The 21,018-nt window shown below is 37.9% G+C and overlaps 3 protein-coding genes across 3 annotated transcripts; all 3 read right to left on the minus strand.

Annotated features, from left to right (window-relative positions):
- Nucleotides 1-6,977: 6,977 nt before the first annotated feature.
- On the minus strand, nucleotides 6,978-11,644 carry LOC131326601 (cell number regulator 8-like). The gene is made up of 3 exons (XM_058359431.1): nucleotides 11,099-11,644; nucleotides 9,002-9,198; nucleotides 6,978-7,235 (listed from the first exon to the last, which is right to left on the minus strand). The coding sequence occupies exons 1-3, from the start codon at nucleotides 11,424-11,426 to the stop codon at nucleotides 7,026-7,028; spliced, it is 735 nt and encodes a 244-aa protein (XP_058215414.1). The 5' UTR covers nucleotides 11,427-11,644; the 3' UTR covers nucleotides 6,978-7,025.
- A 184-nt stretch (nucleotides 11,645-11,828) lies between these two features.
- LOC131326602 (cell number regulator 8-like) lies at nucleotides 11,829-15,568 on the minus strand. The gene is made up of 3 exons (XM_058359432.1): nucleotides 15,363-15,568; nucleotides 13,042-13,265; nucleotides 11,829-12,337 (listed from the first exon to the last, which is right to left on the minus strand). The coding sequence occupies exons 1-3, from the start codon at nucleotides 15,511-15,513 to the stop codon at nucleotides 12,116-12,118; spliced, it is 597 nt and encodes a 198-aa protein (XP_058215415.1). The 5' UTR covers nucleotides 15,514-15,568; the 3' UTR covers nucleotides 11,829-12,115.
- A 3,256-nt stretch (nucleotides 15,569-18,824) lies between these two features.
- Nucleotides 18,825-20,673, minus strand: LOC131326628 (uncharacterized). Its single transcript, XM_058359479.1, has 3 exons — nucleotides 20,307-20,673; nucleotides 19,619-19,770; nucleotides 18,825-19,111 (listed from the first exon to the last, which is right to left on the minus strand). Exons 1-3 carry the CDS (start codon nucleotides 20,389-20,391, stop codon nucleotides 19,091-19,093), a joined length of 258 nt encoding a protein of 85 aa, XP_058215462.1. The 5' UTR covers nucleotides 20,392-20,673; the 3' UTR covers nucleotides 18,825-19,090.
- Nucleotides 20,674-21,018: the final 345 nt, after the last annotated feature.

The following is a 21,018-nucleotide window of genomic DNA, read 5'->3' on the forward strand; positions in this document are numbered from 1 at the left end:
TGGGATTCGGAAAACAATATTCCATCCGTTCCTGAATTTTTTGACACCAAATTAAAGAACTAATTGAGAGCTTTAATTTGTTTTCAAGAAATTTAAAAAATGATGCATTGAAAGTGCTTTATTTCATATTTTTTTTAAATTATTCGTCTTTTCTAGTGGGACTATTATACAAGAATGGAGGAAGTAGTTGATAGAAAAAGCGGCGGATCCTATCCAATCCCAAAAAGGGCTTGTACTCTATTGCGCAATTGAGCCAATTTGGGCCTTTTCTCAGCCCGCATAGATCATCGAAATTGTCACTTTTAGAATTCGTCAAGAAGGGAAAATTTCACTTAGGCACCCGATCTTTCACACAAATCACACATAAATACTTGACTTTTCTTAAATTTCATATAAACACCTAAGCTTTCTAAAAACTCATCAATTCAACACCTGACGTTACCTCTTCGTCTAAAACCAAACGGAAAAAAAGTTAAGTGCTCCAATTTTTTATTTGTTTGAACATGTGCAAAGATTTTTTCTAATCATTTTATCCTAAAGAATCATAATTAATTTTTGACTCTAAAGTTCTGTTAGTCAGCCCTAAGAAAGTCGTAGAATTAAATATCTCTTAGGACTAATTAACGAGAGCCTTAGAATCAAAAATTAACTATGATTTTTTAGGATAAAATGATTAGAGAAATAAGATCTTCATACAGGTTTAAACGGATTGAAAATTAGAGCACTTAATTTTTTAACCTTATTTTTTAATATATAAACGATCTATACATGATTGAAAAATTAATTGCTCCAATTTTCAATTCGTTTGAACCGATATGAAGATCTTATTTCTCTAATCATTTTATTCTAAAGGGTAATAATTAATTTTTGACTCTAAGGTTTTCGTTAGTTAGCCTTAAGAGATATTTGATTCTACGATTTTCTTAAGGTTGACTAACGAGAGCTTTAGAGTCAAAAATTAATTATGATTTTTTAGGATAAAATAATCAGAGAAATAAGATTTTCGCACTGGTTTAAACGGATTGAAAATTGGAGCACCTCATTTTTTAACCATATTTTTTAATATATAAATGGTCTATACATAGTTGAAAAATTAATTACTCCAATTTCAATCCGTTTAAATCAGTGTAAAGATTTTATTTTTCTGATAATTTTATCCTAAAGAATCATAATTAATTTTTGACTCTAAGGCTCTCGTTAGTTAGCCCTAAGAGATATTTGATTCTACGATTTTCTTAGGGCTGACTAGCGAGAGCTTTAGAGTCAAAAATTAATTATGATTCTTTAGGATAAAATGATTAAAAAAATAAGATCTTAGCACTGGTTCAAACAAATAAAAAATTGGAGTACTTAACTTTTTTTCCGTTTTGTTTTAGACGGAGGAATGACGACAGGTGTTGAATTGATGAGTTTTTAGAAAGCTCAGGTGTTTATATGAAATTTAAGAAAGGTCAGATGTTGAATTGATAAGTTTTTAGAAAGCTCAGATGTTTATATGAAATTTAAGAAAGGTCAGGTGTTTATGAGTGATTTGTGTGAAAGGTCAGGTGCCTACGTGAAATTTTCCCCTTCAAGAATATTGATCTTCCTAAAAATCATATTGATAAGATCATGATTACTATGAATGAAATAGAAAATTTATCCTGGTATTTTGATCAATAATTAGAAGTTTCGGACCTAAACTTAGCTATTATTCCGAGAAGTTAGGGTATCACTCTATTTTTTGAAAATTCTTGCCACTTTTCAATTACTTATATCTCGTATTGTATACTTCTTTATGTGATTTTAAAAAATATTTTCTAATAAAATTAATTGAGATATATCAACAAAATTTATATTGCATATAGTAAAATTTCCTACAAATGTAAAATTTTGGAAAATGATAATAATAGGCCAATAGGCTATCAATAAAGTTAGAAAATGACCCCAAAAAAAAAAAATACAACTTCCTACGTGTTGAAGTACCTTGGAAATTGTTGAAACTGTATTGAAAATTGTGTTTTTTGGCATTCTTCTCGCCTCAGTGGCAATTCAATAGACTGTCAATTGTATAGTCGTAAAAATAAATTTTTTTTTCTAGTTGGGATAGAATGAGTGACTATGGTTTCGACGGTTAAGATGTCCGGCCAACTCACACGAATCTCGACTAATTTTTTTCCGACTTGTTAAAAATAAATCATCCATATCGATTTTAAAAAATTTACAATAAATTACTTTTTTACTGTCTTCAAAAATCGAATCTTGTCGTTCGTGCGGCGACCAAACTCACAAACAAACCGAACGACCAGCGGACCCAATAAAAGCGAGTCCACTGTCACCAGCACTCTCACCGAATAGACAGATCGATCGATCAACTACGTCGCTCGTGTTCAACTCTCGAGCTCTATACACTACGAAGCCGAGGTAGCTGATCACACTCCGGCGACTCCGCCGTCCGTTCGCATGGTATGCTCAATGAGACTTCAAAAATCTGTATCTCAATTTGGAATTTTTGATTTGTGGTATCTGTCTTGTTTGATCCGGGCTTTAACATATCTCGTTCTCCATGATCTAGGGTTTGTGTATACGTACGTTTGAGGTGTTATTTGTGCTTGAATTGGTTGATGGATTTGGAAAAAAAGGAGACTAATTTAGAACCTGGTTTGGTGCTTCCTGGAGAAATACAGATGCCTAATTACTGATAGTTTGAAAATTTGGGTTGATTTAGCATGTTTAATTTGCGAGATAAGTATTATTTGAACAGAATACAGGATACAGCTTTAGCGAAACCCGGAACTAGGGGTCGTAGTGAGCAGAAACTAAGTACCTCGGTTATTTATACGAAGGCAGAGATTGATACTTTTCTTTTGATCACTCGCACTGTCCGAGCTAGGTTACACGCACATCGACCAATTCCTGGGACTGGCTCCACCAGACTACAAGAGTTTGCAGTACATAAGTGGTCTCGAACGTGAGACCTAGGTGTGATCACCAGGCCAACCCCTTGGGGTTAAGGGGGGAGATAGGTTCTGATTTATCCATATAATTTAAGCATGGTGAGCTATGTGTAGGACTGCATCTGTTGTATCATGTTTATTGTAATATTTAGAGGGGCAATGATGCAGGACAACTGTTAGATTATGTCTATTTTTTAGAATGCTGGTGAGTGGTGAACTAAGAGATCAAGTGATTATTAAATTGCCTACAGTCGAGAAGTTAATGGTAGGATAGATATCATAGATTTGTGGTAGAACGAGCAAGGACACTCTAGGAACATACAAATTCATAAGATGGCAGAACTAGAAGTAACCCCCTTGGCTAGTAAGTAGTAAGGCTAAAACAATATCCAATGAATCTAGTATGCTTTCATCAAACTAACCTAATGACAGCAAGAAGACACACAAAGTTTAACACTAGATCACAACATGTTCAAACTTTGCATCCTTTTTTTTTCCCTGGTGAATACAATGAACCATGCAGAATAAAATTCAATTTAACTCATTGTTTGATAGGCTTGGACTCTTTTGTTACCCTGGTGTACCCACTCCTTATATACCATGGGCTAACGTATGGAATGCATGTCCAGTGCGTGCTTCCAAATCAGACTGGATCCCCTAATTATTATGATATTCGGAGAAGAAGAAGCGTACATTTGCTAATGAAGAGGGATTCTAGATTCTCACGTGAATGGGATAGAGAAATTCCATTTTCGAGTTAAGTCCTGTCCCATTTAATTTGGATTACATCCTTAAATGACGTCAACATCCTAAATCCAAATTTTATCCAGTACACAATCGCAATAGATTCATGTGTTTAAGAAGGTTCATGGTTTCGTACCCAACTTTTGACTAAATATCCTTCTTCCCTAAACTTTAGTAGTTAGGTAGTTTCTGATAACTAGGCATGTATCCACACGCACTGCTTATACCCAGGTACTTGTAAAATAGGATATGATTATCCATTGCATATTTTTGTGTTTAACTCGTCAAAGGTCATGTATGGTAGAATCCTTTCTGTTCAAATTGCTGTCCCTGTGAAGCATGACTTGTACATTTGCAGTTTAGTTGATGACATTACTAATTCTAGATTTATTGGCTTTTAGAAGTTTCATGGTCTCAGCAGTGCATTTAATTTTAGGCATTTAGGTAATCCTCTAGCTCTGTGACCAACAACTGACTCTTACTATACAAGTGTACTTTGGGTTTCTTGTTCTGCCCACTTTTTCAAGCAACATGAGTCAAACACATGACCTTTACTACATGACTAACCAGACAATATACAGTCTTGGCAGTTTCACGATTTCAGTACAATATCTACCTCGTTCTATATTTTGGAAAACAGACTTTTGAAGCTCAATTAATTATTTAGGTATTTGTTTATTGTTCTTTGCTGACCTCTCTCTGAAAGTTATGCCTCTACTAAAATCTTTTGATGCCAAAAGAAAACTACTCAAAACAGTGGGCATTGAGTTGCTATTTATGAGTAATTGCTGACCGGATTCTATATCAGTGATTTCGCATCATACAATTTATGGTTAGCCCAATACTCTTTACATGCATTTGGGAGGTTGTATGTAGCTACATGTCCGGGGAAGGAAACAATATAGTTATTAGCTTTAAACACTGCATCCTAAGAATTGCATCCCACATCCATGATTGTTAGAAAAGTCTTTGAAAAACTATGTGCCCGGCTCTTGACGTCATGACTTGCTTTGGATCATAACCAATTGTTTGTGTTTTCTCGTAGTTTGATTATTGTTTGTTTTATTGGCTCAATGTCTATTATTTGGTAAAGACCACCAACACCAACAGTGATCTGTGCTTGATGAAAGTCGCATTTACAATAGTTGTACCAGCATCTCTGGGTGTCAAATTGTGACATTAGACTTGGAAAATGCCTCCAAATCTTCATATTTCAAGCTCTGTAGAAAGCTCATTAATTAGAATATGGGGGTTCACTTTAATGTGAGCATAAAGCAAATAGCCTTTATTAGATCGTGTTGAAGTATCTCTGGGTGTCAAACTGGGACAGGAGAGGTTAATTTTGCCTCCAAATTTTCCATTTCGAGCTTTATAGAAAGTTCATTTATTGGTGTTTTGGGTGCCCTTTGTTGTGACTAGTGAGCAACCTTCAGCTGTTGGTAGCTAGCTGTTATTTGTTACATATTGGTTGCTAAGCCCCCATTCGTAACAGTCTTTAGGAAGTTTGTTGACAAGAAAACATCATGTTACGCGTCCACTTTGAAGTCACAAATGCTCAACTATTTTGTCTGTCAAATTGACCTGTTGAAATCATTACAGAGAGCATGGTGATTGTGCGAGTAGTTGGTAGCTTCTACGTGCATTGATGGTTGAATGTTGATCCATCTATTTGACAATGTCATGGTAATTGCATTTGTGCGGGATTTTAAGTAGTAGCTGAATGAGTATCTTATCTTTCTCAGTTTCTCTTAGTTTTGGGCCATTTAGTTTTAGAGATGTGAGACGGATACATTTGTCACCCAATTTGTTGAACAGGAAAACGTGGAAAAGGATCCTGAAGTCAAAGGGTTTAACCCAGGTTTGATAGTCTTGCTTCTTGTTGGTGGCCTGCTATTAACGTTTCTGGTTGGAAACTACTTACTTTATCTTTATGCGCAAAAGACCGTTCCTCCAAAGAAAAAGAAACCGGTCTCCAAAAAGAAGATGAAGAAGGAGAGATTGAAGCAAGGTGTTTCAGCACCCGGAGAATAGGCTTTTTCAACTGTAATATCATCTACTGTTTATGTTGAGATGGTGCGTTCAAAATACAAATATCACTCTCCGTGTCTGTTGCCATTTTTCGTGTCCGAGTGATGTTCTCTTCTATTTTCACTCATCTTACTGGATAGACATTTAGCATCACAATTAGATATTCACCCTCACAGTGGTATGCTCGGTGATTAGAAAGTAAAACACTGTTTTTTTGGTCTTTCAGGTCTTGTTCAATGTTCTTTTACGCTCTTCTTTACCATTAGGTAAGGTTATCGGCAAAATTGTGGCCACTCTTGTAAACATTTATAGCAGCTGATAACAAATATTCAGGCTGGGTTTCCCCTAAACGGAATAAATGGCTTCCCCTGTTGTCTAAACGGACTAAGTGGGTTAAAGTCAACAAAAACACAAATTCTGAGTCAGGTTATTCTCCTCACATACATCAATTAAAAGTCTATTTAGCGGGAACAACTCGTCTAAACCCCTCAAGCTATAGACAAACTTTTTAGGGGAAACCCACCCGTCCCCTAATTAACTACCATTGAAGTGACTGAATACTGGGGAGATTTATATAGGTCGAAGATTATTTTCGCGAATGTGGTTGGGGAGTAGGATGCTGGGACCTTGAAAAGGGCTGCTTTACTCTTGGAGGGGCTCATAAATTAATTTAGCAAGTTATTACCTCTTTGGTTTATATCTCGCTGTTCGCCATCTTAGTAATTTATATGCTTCCTGTTTCAGTATATGACTCTGCTCTGTGATCACCTTGGATTCATGTGTGATATATTGCCATGGCTACCTTCTTGTTTCTATTATGCCTTTTTGGGATAGAAATATTGAGCAGCCACTTTACTTTTAAAACTTTTGCTAAGCAAAAAAATAGAGGGGGCGACTAGGCGTAGTTGCTCCACCATAGGGCTCTAGACTCACTGAGCACCCCTTGAAGGAGACCCGAAAACCATAGGTGCGTGCTACCCTCCCCATAGGGCTGTAGACTCACGGAGCACCCCCCGAAGGAGACTTGAAAACCATAGGTGCGCACAAACTGAGTGCATCACAAAGTTGACATGAAGCATGACCCATCAGAGTAAATGTAATTTTGAAGAAAAAATCCATAGGATAACCATCTTTTAATTTGCATTCATCAATCCCTTCCATACTCAATAGGCGCAGACTCAGATAACGTACTATGCACATAAATTACTCAAGAAATTTGAAGTAGTCAGTTATCAATTCATTTGTCAGGCCATATATATATATATATATATATATAGTGGGCAATCTGAGAACTGCCAATGCTGAGGCAGAAGCCTCTCAGACCCCATCACGGCCCATGGCCTGACCTCCAGGTGGGAACATAACCAAGACTCGAGGTTGGTCCTTAAACCCAGGATGGGGAAGCCTACGACGAAGCTCGCGAGCTTCCTGGCAAAGCGCACACGCATGACAGAAGATATGAGTTGCCCTGTCGCATAACGACTCACATTCCTCATCATCCACAAAACTTCCGCAGCTGCCCTGTTTGTTCAACCAAAAAACAAGAACAAATTTTCAGCATAGAAACAACAGCAAAGCTCAGGCTGTAATGCTTTTCTTCAAAAAAACATGTTTGGTGCACCATGTATTTAAAAGCTTGTGTCCAAATCAAGTAAGAGGGTGGCTGTAGAATTGTCTGGAGTTAACAAGCAAATGCTCCTTGATAAAGGAAACAAAAACTTCACCTGACAGTCTATATGAAAAGTGTGTAACCAAGTCTCCAGAAGAAAGACAGCAGGAGTCGCTTGTCTACAGATGACCCCCCGAAAGTGGCGAGTGGGGGAAAGGAAAAGAAAAGAGAAAAACAACAACAAAAAGTAGTATCTCGATTGGCTGCCAATTGAAAATTCGAAACCCGCTCGAGAGGGCTTCATTACCTAAAAGGAAGTCGAGAAAAAGCCGAGTCATAGGCCAGTTGAGCCAGGAAAAGGCCGAGAGAGAAACGTGAACAAAAGCAAAGTTACCCTAACTAGAGAGAGGAAAAAAATGCTCTAGACTAACCCAAGCTTCAACTGTCCCTAGTGGCATATGGATCATGGGGATATACCTCAGTAGCAGGATCCTTCTGAAATGGGTGCGCTCCCTAGACGGGAGCTCGAATTGGCGCTCCCAAGACGGGAGCTTAACGGGTGGGAGCTTATCGGGTGTTAATGCAATTATTCTGTTACTTTTAAGGGAGTTATGCCATTATGGAAATAAGAATATGAGAATCATATTAGTCAAAAAAATTTCCAAATTGAGAAAGGATGGACGTTGAGAATATAAAACTTCCAATAATTACACTTTAAGATCGGAATTTTTTTTAATAAGTTTCACTTTTCCTTTAATGGTTAAGTATTTAAAGATATTTTATATACATATTTTTCTATAAGCTATATACACTTCTTGGGCGCTTCCAACCTTAGGAGCTTCTAGGTGCCTCGCTCCCCCGCACCCGCCCCGCTTCATGCTACTAAGGGTTATACAGTTCCAACTCTACCACTCTTGAATCTGAGCACTTTAGCATTCGAGGGTATGCAGCTTCTACCGGAAAAAAGATATGGAACATATATAATACAAGTGGTAAGTGACTCTTGAAGTAACCAAGAATCTCCTCAAGGGCGGGCGCAATCCTCGTTTTTCCAACTGTAACCTGGTACAGTGTAGGGACTAGAGAGCTACTGGCCTAATGCAATTGTCGTGATTCAGCACACTCCTTTGTTAGGGGAATAAGGTTGCAGACAAGCGGGCAGCCATCGGAGTTCACCAGGAGGTGCACATCGTAACTGTAGACACACCTCTGGATGAAGTCGCATACCTTTTTGCTGCTGACCTTGCCGGGATTGCCTTTGGAAGACATTTTTAATTGTCTTAGTTTATCTTTCATTGTTTTTCTCGTCTTGCGCAGGGGACCCGAAAAAAGGACTAGGGACAGTGTCCTCATAGATCGCCATGGTTACTAAACAAGCAAAGATACATTTACAGGTATGAAAGGACGCAAACATTTCAACTCGCAATTTTCAAAAAATCAAGACATAAGGCGGCTGGGACACAGTAACAAACTATCATATGAGAATCAAGCTCTATCATTATACGTACCATTTGATCGCAATAATACTTCGTGGTAATAGGAGAAAATATAAATCACAACATAGACGAAAAAGAGAATGGTAGACGAAAGCTGAAAGGTGCGTCAACTTAGATACCATCACTCTGAATTTAACCGGCCAGCCACTACTAGTTAACTCGAAAATGGAAGAATAACTTGCCTCTAGGTTAAATGTGTGGCGTATAGCAGTACGGCTGGGGTATGAAAACCAGGGTGCCAAAACATTCGCGCCAAACAAGGAGTTCCCAATCAAGTATGCACCAGCGTAACGCAAGCAGTGACTGGAAAAAGTCCCAGGAACAGAGCCAAGTCTCTCAACATTGCTTCCATACAGGACACACGGAGCCACACTTCCAAGGAGGCCTGCCAAATGCCAAGGTGACTGTAAGAGTACAGATAAATCCACAATTGAAAACTCTGAGACCAGAATAAATGCAGAAAGATGACCAGACGAAGCACAGGCAACGTATCGACTAATAGTTTCTGGAGCATTCAAATCGCAATATCGAATCATCATGAAGGATCACTAGTCAACTTTTGATTTGATCGATCTTCTGTAACATATGTGATTAGTCTGGGAAACATCAACCAGTCAACCACCGTTAAATTATACTACTCCCTCCGTTCGCCTTTGTTGGTCCATTTTGGGAATTCTAACTTATTAAGGGAACAAAATAATGCTGCTTTTGTAAGATAAATTTTCTTTTTTGCCCTTCAATTAAAAATTTGGCTCAAAACTGAAATTTTAAATATTGACATGACTTCACAAAAAAGGAAGGGTAAGAAAGGAAATCCATTCTCTTTTGCACATTGATGTGACTACATGGATAATCTTTGTAGGACTTAAAAAAACATGTTTGTGGACTAACAAATGCGAACGGAGGGAGTACGAAATATGAAAGTAGACACAAACACACGTACAACTGAACCTGGGGACTCTACTGTCCCTTAAATTATACTACTACCAAATATGAAAGTAGATCTGTTCGGCCAAGATGAAATTTGAGCCATCTATTGCCGAGCATGGACGGCTCAGGTGGGCCTCATTTCTACGCGTGTACTTTCCTTGATCTTAAAATGCAGGTGCAACTAATTGTTGAGAGCCCCCAAAAGTATGATACTTGTCTGATAGTGATAACAATGGATTGAACTGTTTGAAACATATACTATCTTGCATGACAACATACCAAACCAGATACAGAGAGACATTGCCGTGCAAATTAAATTACACCGGACTCATTATATACTGGTGAATTTAATGAACAATCTGTCTCTTTATAAAAACACACACACAATTAGGGTATCTTGCCATTCACCAAATCCTTCATCAAAGGGGAAAAGGGCACAAGATGAGCTCCAAACATTTCTCCAATCTGTATCCAATTACGGAATAACCTCGTTTATCAAGGATATATATAGACATTTTCTTTGCCAGATTTGGTATTAAAAAACCAGAAGAAGAAGCTTTTAGGACAATTTCGAATTTTTCAAAAAGATTTGATGAGAAAGAAAAAAAAAAAAGAAGGATTGGATAATCCATTTTCATAAAAATGGGTTAGGAGGAATTTTGGGGATACGTGCAGAAACCTTCCCAAAACAAAAAACCAAATGAACAACCATTGGAGTTGGTTAATATCAAACCAAGCTTTTTACCAAATGTGTTACTCAAATTTGATAAATACATAAAAATGAATAACGTAAAGATTGGAGATGGACTTCTACATCTATTATTAGTATTATAAAGGGAACGTCAATTTTGAGACTGATGCACATTTTAGTTTCTTAAACTACCAAGAAGTAAATAAAAAATGTTATCATTTTCTTCTCCCCTCTTTTCTGCTTTCACATCTCAAATTTCATCACAGATCAATCTCAATTAAAGATTTTCCTCTATATCTCTTTTGCATAATACGATTTGCAAACAAATGGTGCGCCCGGGCGTTTAGTGCCTATGCAAATACACATTCATAATTCTCTATTTGTTTCACCCAAAGTCACATAATGCACGTCTGGGCGCGGGTGCAAGAGCACAAGCGCGAGTATGAAAGCATCTTTCAAAAAACTCCCAAGAAGCTAGAATTTGTGAGTGCGAAAATTGAAAGCGCGAGCGCAGAGCGAGAATTGAGAGCGGCAGTGAAAGCTATTTTGAAGGTTTCACCCCCACAACAGAAAAAATATAACGACTACCAATGCCCCCATTAAAATTGAGCGTCAATTAAGAGATCAGATTTTAAATAAAAGAAAAAAGGAAAACGAGACTCACAAACTTCGACATCGCTGCTACAGAACTCATCGTTACGTCCAAGGCAATCGAAGAGGCCGGAGCTCCACCCGGCCCGACACACTGGCTCCCCCACGGCGCTGCCCCGCCCAAGCGGCACTCCATCCGCCATCCACCCGTAGGTGGGGCCGAAAGGTCCCTTTGGCGGGAGCGGAGGCGGTGAAGGAGACTGTTTTATCGTAACAGAAACGGCAGGCGGGGGAGGAGGAGGAGGAGCGGAGGCGGTTTTCCTGGGTTCCTTCTCCTTGTCATGGTGTGGTGCGTCTGATTGAGGTCCTAGAAGGGGGCTGGATTCCTCCAAATCCGCCATTTAGAAGGAGAACGAAACCCTGTGAAGAAATGGAGAGAGAGAGAGAGAGAGAGAGAGAGAGAGAGAGAGAGAGAGAATGGTTTCTTTGGTTGGGTTCTCTCACCCAAAACAAACAACAGGGGCAATCGAGGCGAGCAGAGTTTGCGGAAGTTTTTTAATAGTAGTTCATGCATTGCATGCGGTGCTAATTATGGGGTTTGTTTATTTGCATGACGCCCTCACCAAAAATGGAAAATGCTCTGGACACGAAGATGAGGGAAAATTAGTCTATTGCCTTTGGGGCAACGCCACCAGGTGCTGAAGACCCCCTTTTCACTACGCGTTATTGTGGGGCACGAGGTAAAGTGTGTAGATCGCATCACACCATGCGTAGCAGTGTGATTATTGGAGCACCGCCCGCAGAATGTTCCAAGAGTTTTTTTCACTACAAAATAAGTGCTCGAGGTACATTGTTCATCACAAAATCATTGGTGTGGATTCCACCCGTGAAAACATGAACTCTTTTGGCAGAATGTTGGAAACATCAACTCTAACTGTCTAACTTCTGAGTCAAATCAGCTGCTGCATCAGCCTAGCTACTGTGCTCGTAATATTTACAAGTAATGAAACAAATGTTTCATTTCACTCTCCCTTTCGAAAACACAGAAATAGCTGCTCCCACTCTACTTCCTCCTCATTTTGTCCCCCTCTCAAACACCATCGCGACCCATGGTCTGCTGTCCGGGCGGGATCGTAACCAAGAGAGGTTGGGAATTAAACCCAGGATCGGGAAACCTACAATGAAGTTCACGAGCTTCCTGGCAAAGCGCACACGCATGACAGAATAAATGAATGAAGATGTCATAACATTCCTCTTGCTCCAAACAGCATTTCCAGCATCCATAGGACCTGTTCAATGCCTCACAACCACCCTGTTTGTTTAAAAAATTAACCCGTAAACTCCAAGTAACAGCAAAATTGAAGATTTGACAATTATTATAATTGGACAATAGTATAAATCATAACCTCTATCTGAAAAGGCAAACATACAAACTAGAAGTATTACGTTTTTGGAGTTCTTATAACTAGGAACAAAAAGGAAAATGAGTTAATACGTAAAAATGTACATGTTTTCGGTTTTAATCATGGGCTCCCACACTTTTGCAATGTGTAATATGCATGTTTAAGTGACTGATCACAAGCGTGCTCCCAAAGAGTGAGGTTTTGCAAAATACCGAAAGACTAGTTCGAAGCTTCTAAATGTCATAATGAATAGGACATGGGGAAAATAACCAAACTATATTCACAACGAGGTTGATTCAGGACTGTGCCTTAGGGGAAGGGAATCTCCTGTGCCATAGGGTGCAATCACCAAATAAAGGAGATTTAACGAACGGCAAAGCAAGGAACAAGGAACAATTGCCGCTTCATTACCAAAGATTAGAACAAAGTTCAGAGATCAGAGCACAAGTCCCTCCAATCAATTGATTTAGGCCCTACCTTCATACACAACTGCAGAACTATTTCGTGGAAATAACAAAAGATAAAGCCAAAACATAGATGTACAAAACAGAAGAACTACAGATGTGCATATAAACAATTATAAGCCATGCAATACGCTGATCAATTGACTTGCCTCTATGTTGAACTTTTCGTGGATATCCCTACGGGAATGAAATGTAATCAAGCCAGGATATGCACCCAGGAATAAGGGGCTGGGGTTTCTGACACAAGTGACAATCTGCATCAAGAGCATAAAACAGTAGTAGAGGCAGTGCTCTACAAAAATCCAACGACCTGAGTAAAGTCTCTCAGCATTCCTCCCATAAGGCACACATGGGGCCACACTTCCAAGGAGGCCTATCAAATGCCGCTTCATCAGAGATAGAGAGAAGCAAAAGCAGAAGCGGAATGGTAATAAAAGAGAAAGGTAAATTCGCAATTAAAAGCTCAAGACCATTAAGAAAAAAAAAAAAAAAAATCAGCTAATAGGTTGTGGAGCATAGTCCATTGTACACAGCAGTACACCCTGAAGGGGTAGATTAGTCAGTACGCAACTACTCCTAAGAAAGTGAACTCATGCGTTCAACTCCTTTCAACTTTTCGGTCACATGCACCAGATAACCATGGTTCTTTTGAGTCTTGACTTTGCCATGGCTATATGTGGTGGGTTGTAAATAAAGCAGGGGTTACCTATTGTCATCAAAGGCAGAAAAATAATAATAAAAACAAAGAGCTTACACTTTAATCAATATGAAAACCCTATTGCTGATGGATAACTAACTGAATAAATTTGTCAACTCAGAGAGGGCCTACATGCCAACCTAAATTTTTTGTCATATAAGAATTTAGAACGTAGAATAAAAACACAAGTGATTGGTTTGACTTTAGTAAATCCAGTTCTGAGTATGAGTTACAGTAGTTCATTTTCGGGCATAAACAGCCAACTTTGCAACGGAAGTTGAAAAAAAGGAAAGAAGAACTTGGTATAAAAACATGTAACAGATGGAGTAGATCCATGGCTATCAAAAGTAATAAGCTTTTGGTCCAACACATTCACCCAAATAAAAATTGAATTAAGCTGGGGTATACTGTAGAATAAGTGCTAGATAATTATCACAATCACCAAATGCAATAGAATTACTTTATGTTTTCACCACGTAGAAAGGCAAGGAATCAATTGATGTGTCATAGTTCTTGTATATTTGGAAAGATTGATTTGTGATTATTCATATACATTTCACATAATTTTAGAGTATATAAAGTACTACATATTTACATAATACAGTCATATTGGTATCTTTTAACTGGCCTAATTTCGTTTATTGGTATCTTTTAATTGGCTTTGGCAAATACAATATCCAGTGCACTTTTTTATAATCATGAATTTCTTTCCCTCTAAAACAAGAAGGGAAAAAAAACACCATTAGAGCAGTTTCAACCAAGAACCTCTAAAGAACTGAATAAAAAATGGTTTCAAAGCCCCAAGAAATTGACAAACATAGACACTTGCATATCCTAAGGTACCCTTGGGGCTAAATTTATGGGGTCTAGTGGTTATTTTCTCTTAATTTTTACTAGATTTGGATAAAAAATTTTGAAAGTAATTGTTTGTCTTGACGAAAGGCATCTAAGTAAAATTACTACCAAAACTCGTGAAAAAATCACTAATACGAAAAAAGTTTCAGTGTTTTTAGCGTCACCTTATATAAACTTTTTGTCAACTTTGGTCTATATTTTTATGCTTTTTTTAATTGTTCTCGTCAAGATATGATGAAACAAAATTACAACGAGAAGATAAAGAAAAGGTCATTACAAGTAAAATAATACCAACCTTCTTTAAAAGGTACAAACACAACCTGAGTCAGGCAATGGACGTGCGTGCATGTGCATGAGAAAACAGAAGTGCGAAGGTGAAAGCGTATCACGAAAACATGCCAAAACTAATAAAATTTGAGGATGAGAACGGACACGTAAAGCGAGGTTTGAGCACCGGAGCAACGAGTACTGTTGGAGGATTATGTGACCGAGTGCATAACCCCAAGGGGTTGGCTTAGTGGTCAATGCTCAGAACTTAGAGGTTTGCTCCCTCCTAAAATCTCATGTTCGAAATCATTTAGATATTATCAACTCCTTTGGGCCAGTTCCTTCAAAGCTTTGCTATGCTGTAATTGGGACTTCCATAAGTGAGCGGTGGAATTGGTCCCCCATAATCAGAATTAGTAAGGTGTGACCCGGACACCTTAGTTTTTTTTTATAAATGCGACCTAGTGCATAAGAACTATTTTCACATAACTCAATTACTTAACATATAACTTTAGCCGACCCCACAAGGACCACAACAGATCAATTAACAATCAATTATGAAATACAAAAACCAAGACATAGTCAATGCCAATCTTCTTTATTAGTAAGCCTCAATTAAAAGGTGACGTTTAGAAAGGGAAAGAAACTCACAAACTTGACGATCGCTAGTACTGAACTTGTCGTTCCGTCCGATGCAATCGAAGAGGCCGGTGTTCCAACGGGCCCGACGAGGCGTCAGCTTCTCCTCCCCTGCTTCAGCTGCCCAGCCGGCGGCGTCGTTGTTGTAGTCCGAATTCGACATATATAGAGAATTTGATGGAGACTAGAGAGGGAGAATGCGAGAGAGTGTATTATGTGTACTAGCAGTAGTAGTCGTACTAGTAGCCCATTAAAATTAGGGCTTTTTTCAACTTCACAAATGGGAAGAAATTTTATTCACGGAGGTTCCGTAAATAATGTTTACGGAGGTTAATCTTGGCTGTCTAAAAGTGTTGTGAACGATTCATAGACAAACTATTAACGGTAAAAGATATTTATTGCCGGTCAAAAATTAAAAACATATCTCAACCGTTAATTGTCGAAACGAACAGATAAAATTGTGCGCTTTTCGTGAACAGCTTATTCACGCACTGTGAATAAATTTTTCTCCTTACGAATTCCTTTCAAATTAAGATGATCAATACATCGGTGGTAAACAAGTGAACTAGTAATAAAAGTTACATAAAATTTCTGAGCTTGATTTTTAACTTGTGAAACTAATATGAAAAATAAGATTAGGATTCCAAAAATGCGTCAGAAGACCAAAAAACGAGAAGAAGAAGGAAAGGAAAGAAAAAAAAAAAAAGCGACTTCAAAAAGGAGAAAGAAGAAGAAATCCAACCAAAAAAGAAAAAGTGACATTTTTATTTTGGGATGTATATAAAATTGTAGTATAATTATATTCTCCATAAACGGATAAGGTGGTTGGTGAAACTAACTAATTTCAAAAAGATATACCTATGAGTTGTCAAATCTTTCACACAAAATTATTTGTATTTGAGAGTATTGACTCTTAACGTCCTAAAATAAAGTCACACGAGTATCTACCTTATGTGAAAAGACGATGCCCATTTGGTCAGTGGGTTATACCCATCTGATATGTTACAGGGCTATTCAACGCATTGTGCTTTACAAAGTATACGAGACCAGAACCGAGCCGATCGACAAAAAAAATTGGTTAGCACTCGCACACACTTTATAGGAATATGGCCTATAGATCTCACACACTCGCCCTCTCTCTCAAAGCTTCAATCTTTGCATAAATTGGGAGAGTACCTATACACCCAAGGGTAGGGCTGCAAACGATCCGAGCTGCTCGCGAGCCGCTCAAAGCTCGGCTCGATAACGGCTCGGCTCGGTTCGAGACACAAACGAACGAGCTCGAGCTCAAGTCCTGGGCTCGTTTCGTAAACGAGCCGAGCTCGAGCTAGTCGAAACTCGACTCGAATTGGCTCGCGAGCTCAACTATATTATATATATTTATATATATATATATATATATATTTATATATATATATATATATTTTACATATTTATATTTATTTATATATATTTGTTTTATAAACGAGCCGAGCTCGAGCTCTGTAAATACTTCTTGTGCCGAGCTCGAGCTCGAGTCCTGCAGCTCGTCACGAGCTCGAGCCAACTAAATTTTTGACAAGCCGAGCTCGAACACTCTAAAATTCGGCTCGGCTCGACTCGGTTCGTTTGCAGCCCTACCCAAGGGTTACGCCTCGCCTCTTGAGGATTAAAACGCCTCGCAATGCGCATTTGCCTTTTTTGAAACTTGGGTAGGAACTAGGTCCACTGGCCTAAGTTTTCTGGTTCCCGAAAAGGTCAGCAAATGAACAGTTTTAGTTGCATGTATCTATCATTCATAAAATTTCAAAGGCTTAAAGCCCTGCACATTACATGTGTGCGTGGGACACATGCATGAGACCATGAATGGATAGCCTGTCGATTTCTATGTTTGTGTCATCCAATTTAGATGTTCAACCACTGGAATACTTTCAAACTCTTAGGGGTGTCTAGTTCAGTTATACGAAAATGATAGAAAAATCAATTTTCTCGTCACTTTTAGTACGTTCAGTCACCTAAAAATATTTAAGTTGCGGGATCCGTGACTTCAACTTTTCCAAAACAAAGGAATTGATTTAATTTTGAGGCTTTCGTTGGTGAAGAAGGGTCTCAGAACGCGTAAAGCAATCATATAATTTTAACGAAAACACATAATTAAAAAAAAAAAAAGTTATCTCTTCAGTTAGTACTTCTTAATTTGTTAACCCAACATGAAAAGACCGAAAGCTTCTTCCACTTCATTCTCTTTTATCTTCTTTTTAAAAATCAAAATCGCCATACAGCATAAAATGGCAGGCATTGTTAAGCGATTTGAGACAACAATAAAGTGGAGGACCAGTCCCCGAAGTGGTTTTTCTTAAATAAAAAATAAAAATAAAAATAAAAAAGAGTTTTGATTACCTAGGTTGTGTAAATGTTACACCAAACTAGTAAGGATTTTTGGAAAACATCGTCATTGTTGGTATGCATATCCCAACTAACACCAGCCTTTTTAACTTGCTAAAAGACGGACCTTCCTTTTTCTGATCAAATTTGATGATCCGAACCATTCAATGCATTCAGAGCGTGATTTTAAGGATCCATGAAAGAAATCGGCAAAAAATAAGATCGGCAAGGACTTGATTTGAGCAGTTTTTTATTGAACCGTTCAATGAAAACTGCTCAGATGAAGTACTTCCCGATCATACTTTTTGCTGATTTGCGAAGACCTTTAAAATCATTTTCTGATCATATTGAACGGCTCGGATCATCGAAATTTAATCGGAAAGGAAGAGGTCCATATTTTGCTGAATAAGATCGCCTTTATAGGAAGGGAACTGTCCGAACTAAATTGACACATACTCTAGCTTTGTAAAAGCTTTCTTGGTTATTGTTCATTTCATTGGAAACCTATATCCCCATCATTTTTCACTCAATAACTTTGTACCAGTCGGCGGACAAATCACATCGTTATCAGGGGGATCCAATTCAACCTATGGCTGTTGCTATGGATTGACCCAACACAAAAATTGATAAAACGTCGGAGAGAGTCCGACCGCTAAATAAAGCTTCTTGTGGCTTCTTATTGTCCACTTTCAGTGAAAGGGTAGCATTTGTTGCCATCAAAATCATTAAGGTTCAATTCAGAAAGGTAGGAGTAACAAATTATGTTTGGTCTTTTAGCTTCTGTCAATGAGCAAGAATTTTGCGGGCCATATTATAAACAGAGGATTTGCTAGGTCTTCTCTTAACAAAATTTAATCGGATCCTCTCCGTCCTTATTTAGGACTGAAGTAGATGATCATCCAAATCTAGATCATCCATTTCTGAGTAAACCCGAACCATTGATACTCCCATTGTATGGTTCAGATTTGGACAATCTCGTCAAGTCCAAAACTTAGACCGGAGAGGTTCCAGACCCTAACAAAATAATGAAAAGATATCTAACAGATACCATTTCCAAGTTTTCTCAACGCTAATGCTATCCCTGTCCCATCCATCAAACCATTATCCAAATTTTGCTAATCCTTTCTTGATTTTGTAAAGCTATGATGCATGGTATTCCATTACAATAATCAGAGGTGCAAACAAGCCTTATCAGCTTCTTCTTACATTGATTCATATAAATAAAACTATAAATAAAACAGGATTTAAGACTATTCATTAATTGGATTCTTTTAATCCTTTTCACTCTCTACACAACAACTAAAACTCAAGGGAATCAACATAAGGGTAACAACATTTTGACCAAAGCAATACCAACACTTCCTTTCCAAACTCCTTTATCCATGAATTCTGTTGCCCTATAAAACCAAAAAAAAAAATTGAAAAAATAGATATTAAAAAAATAAAGTGGTATAGAATTAGAAGAAACTAGTCATTATGCTGCTGCCGTAGTTCAAAAATAAAATGGTTCGGATCTGCATCAGTCCTTGTCTTGGACCTATCAACAAATCCAACTCATTGATTGCTGAGATAGATAGCTGATATTACTTCATCTGTTCCAAAAATATTTTTCACCAGGAAAATACATGCAAATTTTGAATTAAAAGATATAGTTTTCTCGTGCATAATTTTTTAAATTTCTTTGCACCAATTTGAAGAACTAATTCAGATCTTTAAATTAGTACGAAAAATTTTTAAAAAAAAATGCACAAAGTACTTTATTTTTTTTCTAAAAATTTTATATTTTTCAGAATGGTGGGTCGACGGAGGGAGAATGAAACCTCACATTTTGTGGGTAATCAGCAGTTTTTTCTTCCGAAGTCCAAACTTAGACAAGATATATGGGGATAAAATAAGTATCTTACAGTTGCTCCATTCCCAGCTCTTAAAGCTTTGGTTTTACGATGTCTCATGGCAGGCTCGTGAATGGATCTATTTGGCGGAGGACCGTATGAATGGGTCTCTGGACCTCTGTAATCGATATCGTAAATCCCCGAATCCGAAACTTCCTTTCCCCCTGCGCAAAATCAACAACTCATCACACACTAATTTGATCATGTTGTTCATCTAGAATCAGTTTTCATTCGCACTCGTTGGAATTGTTTTTGAAGAATTATTTGAATTGAACCAGTTTCTAAGGAAACACCAAAAGTTGTTACTAGGTACCGGTAACAACTTGTATCGCCTTGAATTTATAATTTACTTTATAAATTTGGACATGTGCGATATGCACCACTTGTATCGCCTTGAATTTATAAATTTACTTTCTATTAGTACATTTCATAAAATTTGGACATAAATCCATAACGTTAGTATCTTATGAATTTTTGTATTGATGCATGTTATGAATTCATGTGTTGGTGTTAATGTTCGTACAAATTTATACATAATGTTCTGAATTCCTATACCAAATGTATGAATTCAAAGCGATTCAAGGGATACACACCGTGCATACTAAGTATACATCGTGCATTTACCGTAGCGACAGTAGCGTATTCTTAGAGAACGAGTTTTTCAAAAAACTCATTCTGAAACACAAGAGGAGGTGCTAACCTTTCAAAAAACAAGCCGGGCCGAGGAGGAGGAAGAGGAAGAGGAAGAGAAGAAAGATGGTGATGATTCTGGGCTTGAACTCCATGGCAGCACTCCAAAGCTCAGTGGTCACAAGCTAATTTTGCTGGTGATTTGTGGAGGAGGGAAGAAGTATGTCATGAGCAGATCAGGGAGAAGAACCAGTATGGCAGATCAGAAAAAGGAAGAAGATTAATTCAGGTTTTTGGCAATGGAAACTGTCGCAATCGACAAAGCAATTAGGTTGCAAGGGATTGATGTGGATGTGCTGGGCTGGAACATTTATGTATGCAACCATACCTAAAGCTTAGTGTGGATCCAAAAAGAAATTAAAAAAAAACACACTAAAGTTTGGTTGATCATTCCTTCCCAAAATCTTTTTTATGAGTGTTCGGGCCAACTTACACGCACCTCGATTTAATCTGGGAGATCAATCACACTTCCCACTTGAGGGGAACTCTATATGGACTAGCCCAAAAGAATTGATATAGCACCTAGGAAACGTCGTGTAAGTTTGGGAATAAAAATAATTTTTCGTTGTATCAAGTTAAAGATCTCAATCGGATTTTCGAAGTCTTGGAAAAAATTTAAAAAATTATGCGTAAAAGTACTTTATCTTCTACTAATCCGAAAATTGCACTTCTCGTTGTGGACTAAATTTTCAGTACGGACAGAGTGTTGTTTTTGTTTTCGT

This window comes from Rhododendron vialii, chromosome 5a, assembly GCF_030253575.1.
Source record: "Rhododendron vialii isolate Sample 1 chromosome 5a, ASM3025357v1".
In the NCBI taxonomy this organism is placed as follows: domain Eukaryota; kingdom Viridiplantae; phylum Streptophyta; class Magnoliopsida; order Ericales; family Ericaceae; genus Rhododendron; species Rhododendron vialii.

Coding starts and splice junctions, on each gene's coding strand:
- LOC131326602 (XM_058359432.1), bottom strand. CDS start 15,513: ATGTCGAATTCGGACTACAACAACGACGCCGCCGGCTGGGCAGCTGAA. Junction 13,266..15,362: donor TACTAGCGATCGTCAAGTTT/GTGAGTTTCTTT, acceptor GGCATTTGATAG/GCCTCCTTGGAAGTGTGGCC. Junction 12,338..13,041: donor ACGAAAAGTTCAACATAGAG/GCAAGTCAATTG, acceptor TTAAACAAACAG/GGTGGTTGTGAGGCATTGAA.
- LOC131326628 (XM_058359479.1), bottom strand. CDS start 20,391: ATGGAGTTCAAGCCCAGAATCATCACCATCTTTCTTCTCTTCCTCTTC. Junction 19,771..20,306: donor CCCGGCTTGTTTTTTGAAAG/GTTAGCACCTCC, acceptor GATTTTGCGCAG/GGGGAAAGGAAGTTTCGGAT. Junction 19,112..19,618: donor GAGCTGGGAATGGAGCAACT/GTAAGATACTTA, acceptor TTGGTTTTATAG/GGCAACAGAATTCATGGATA.
- LOC131326601 (XM_058359431.1), bottom strand. CDS start 11,426: ATGGCGGATTTGGAGGAATCCAGCCCCCTTCTAGGACCTCAATCAGAC. Junction 9,199..11,098: donor TAGCAGCGATGTCGAAGTTT/GTGAGTCTCGTT, acceptor GGCATTTGGCAG/GCCTCCTTGGAAGTGTGGCT. Junction 7,236..9,001: donor CTATACGCCACACATTTAAC/CTAGAGGCAAGT, acceptor TTTTGGTTGAAC/AAACAGGGCAGCTGCGGAAG.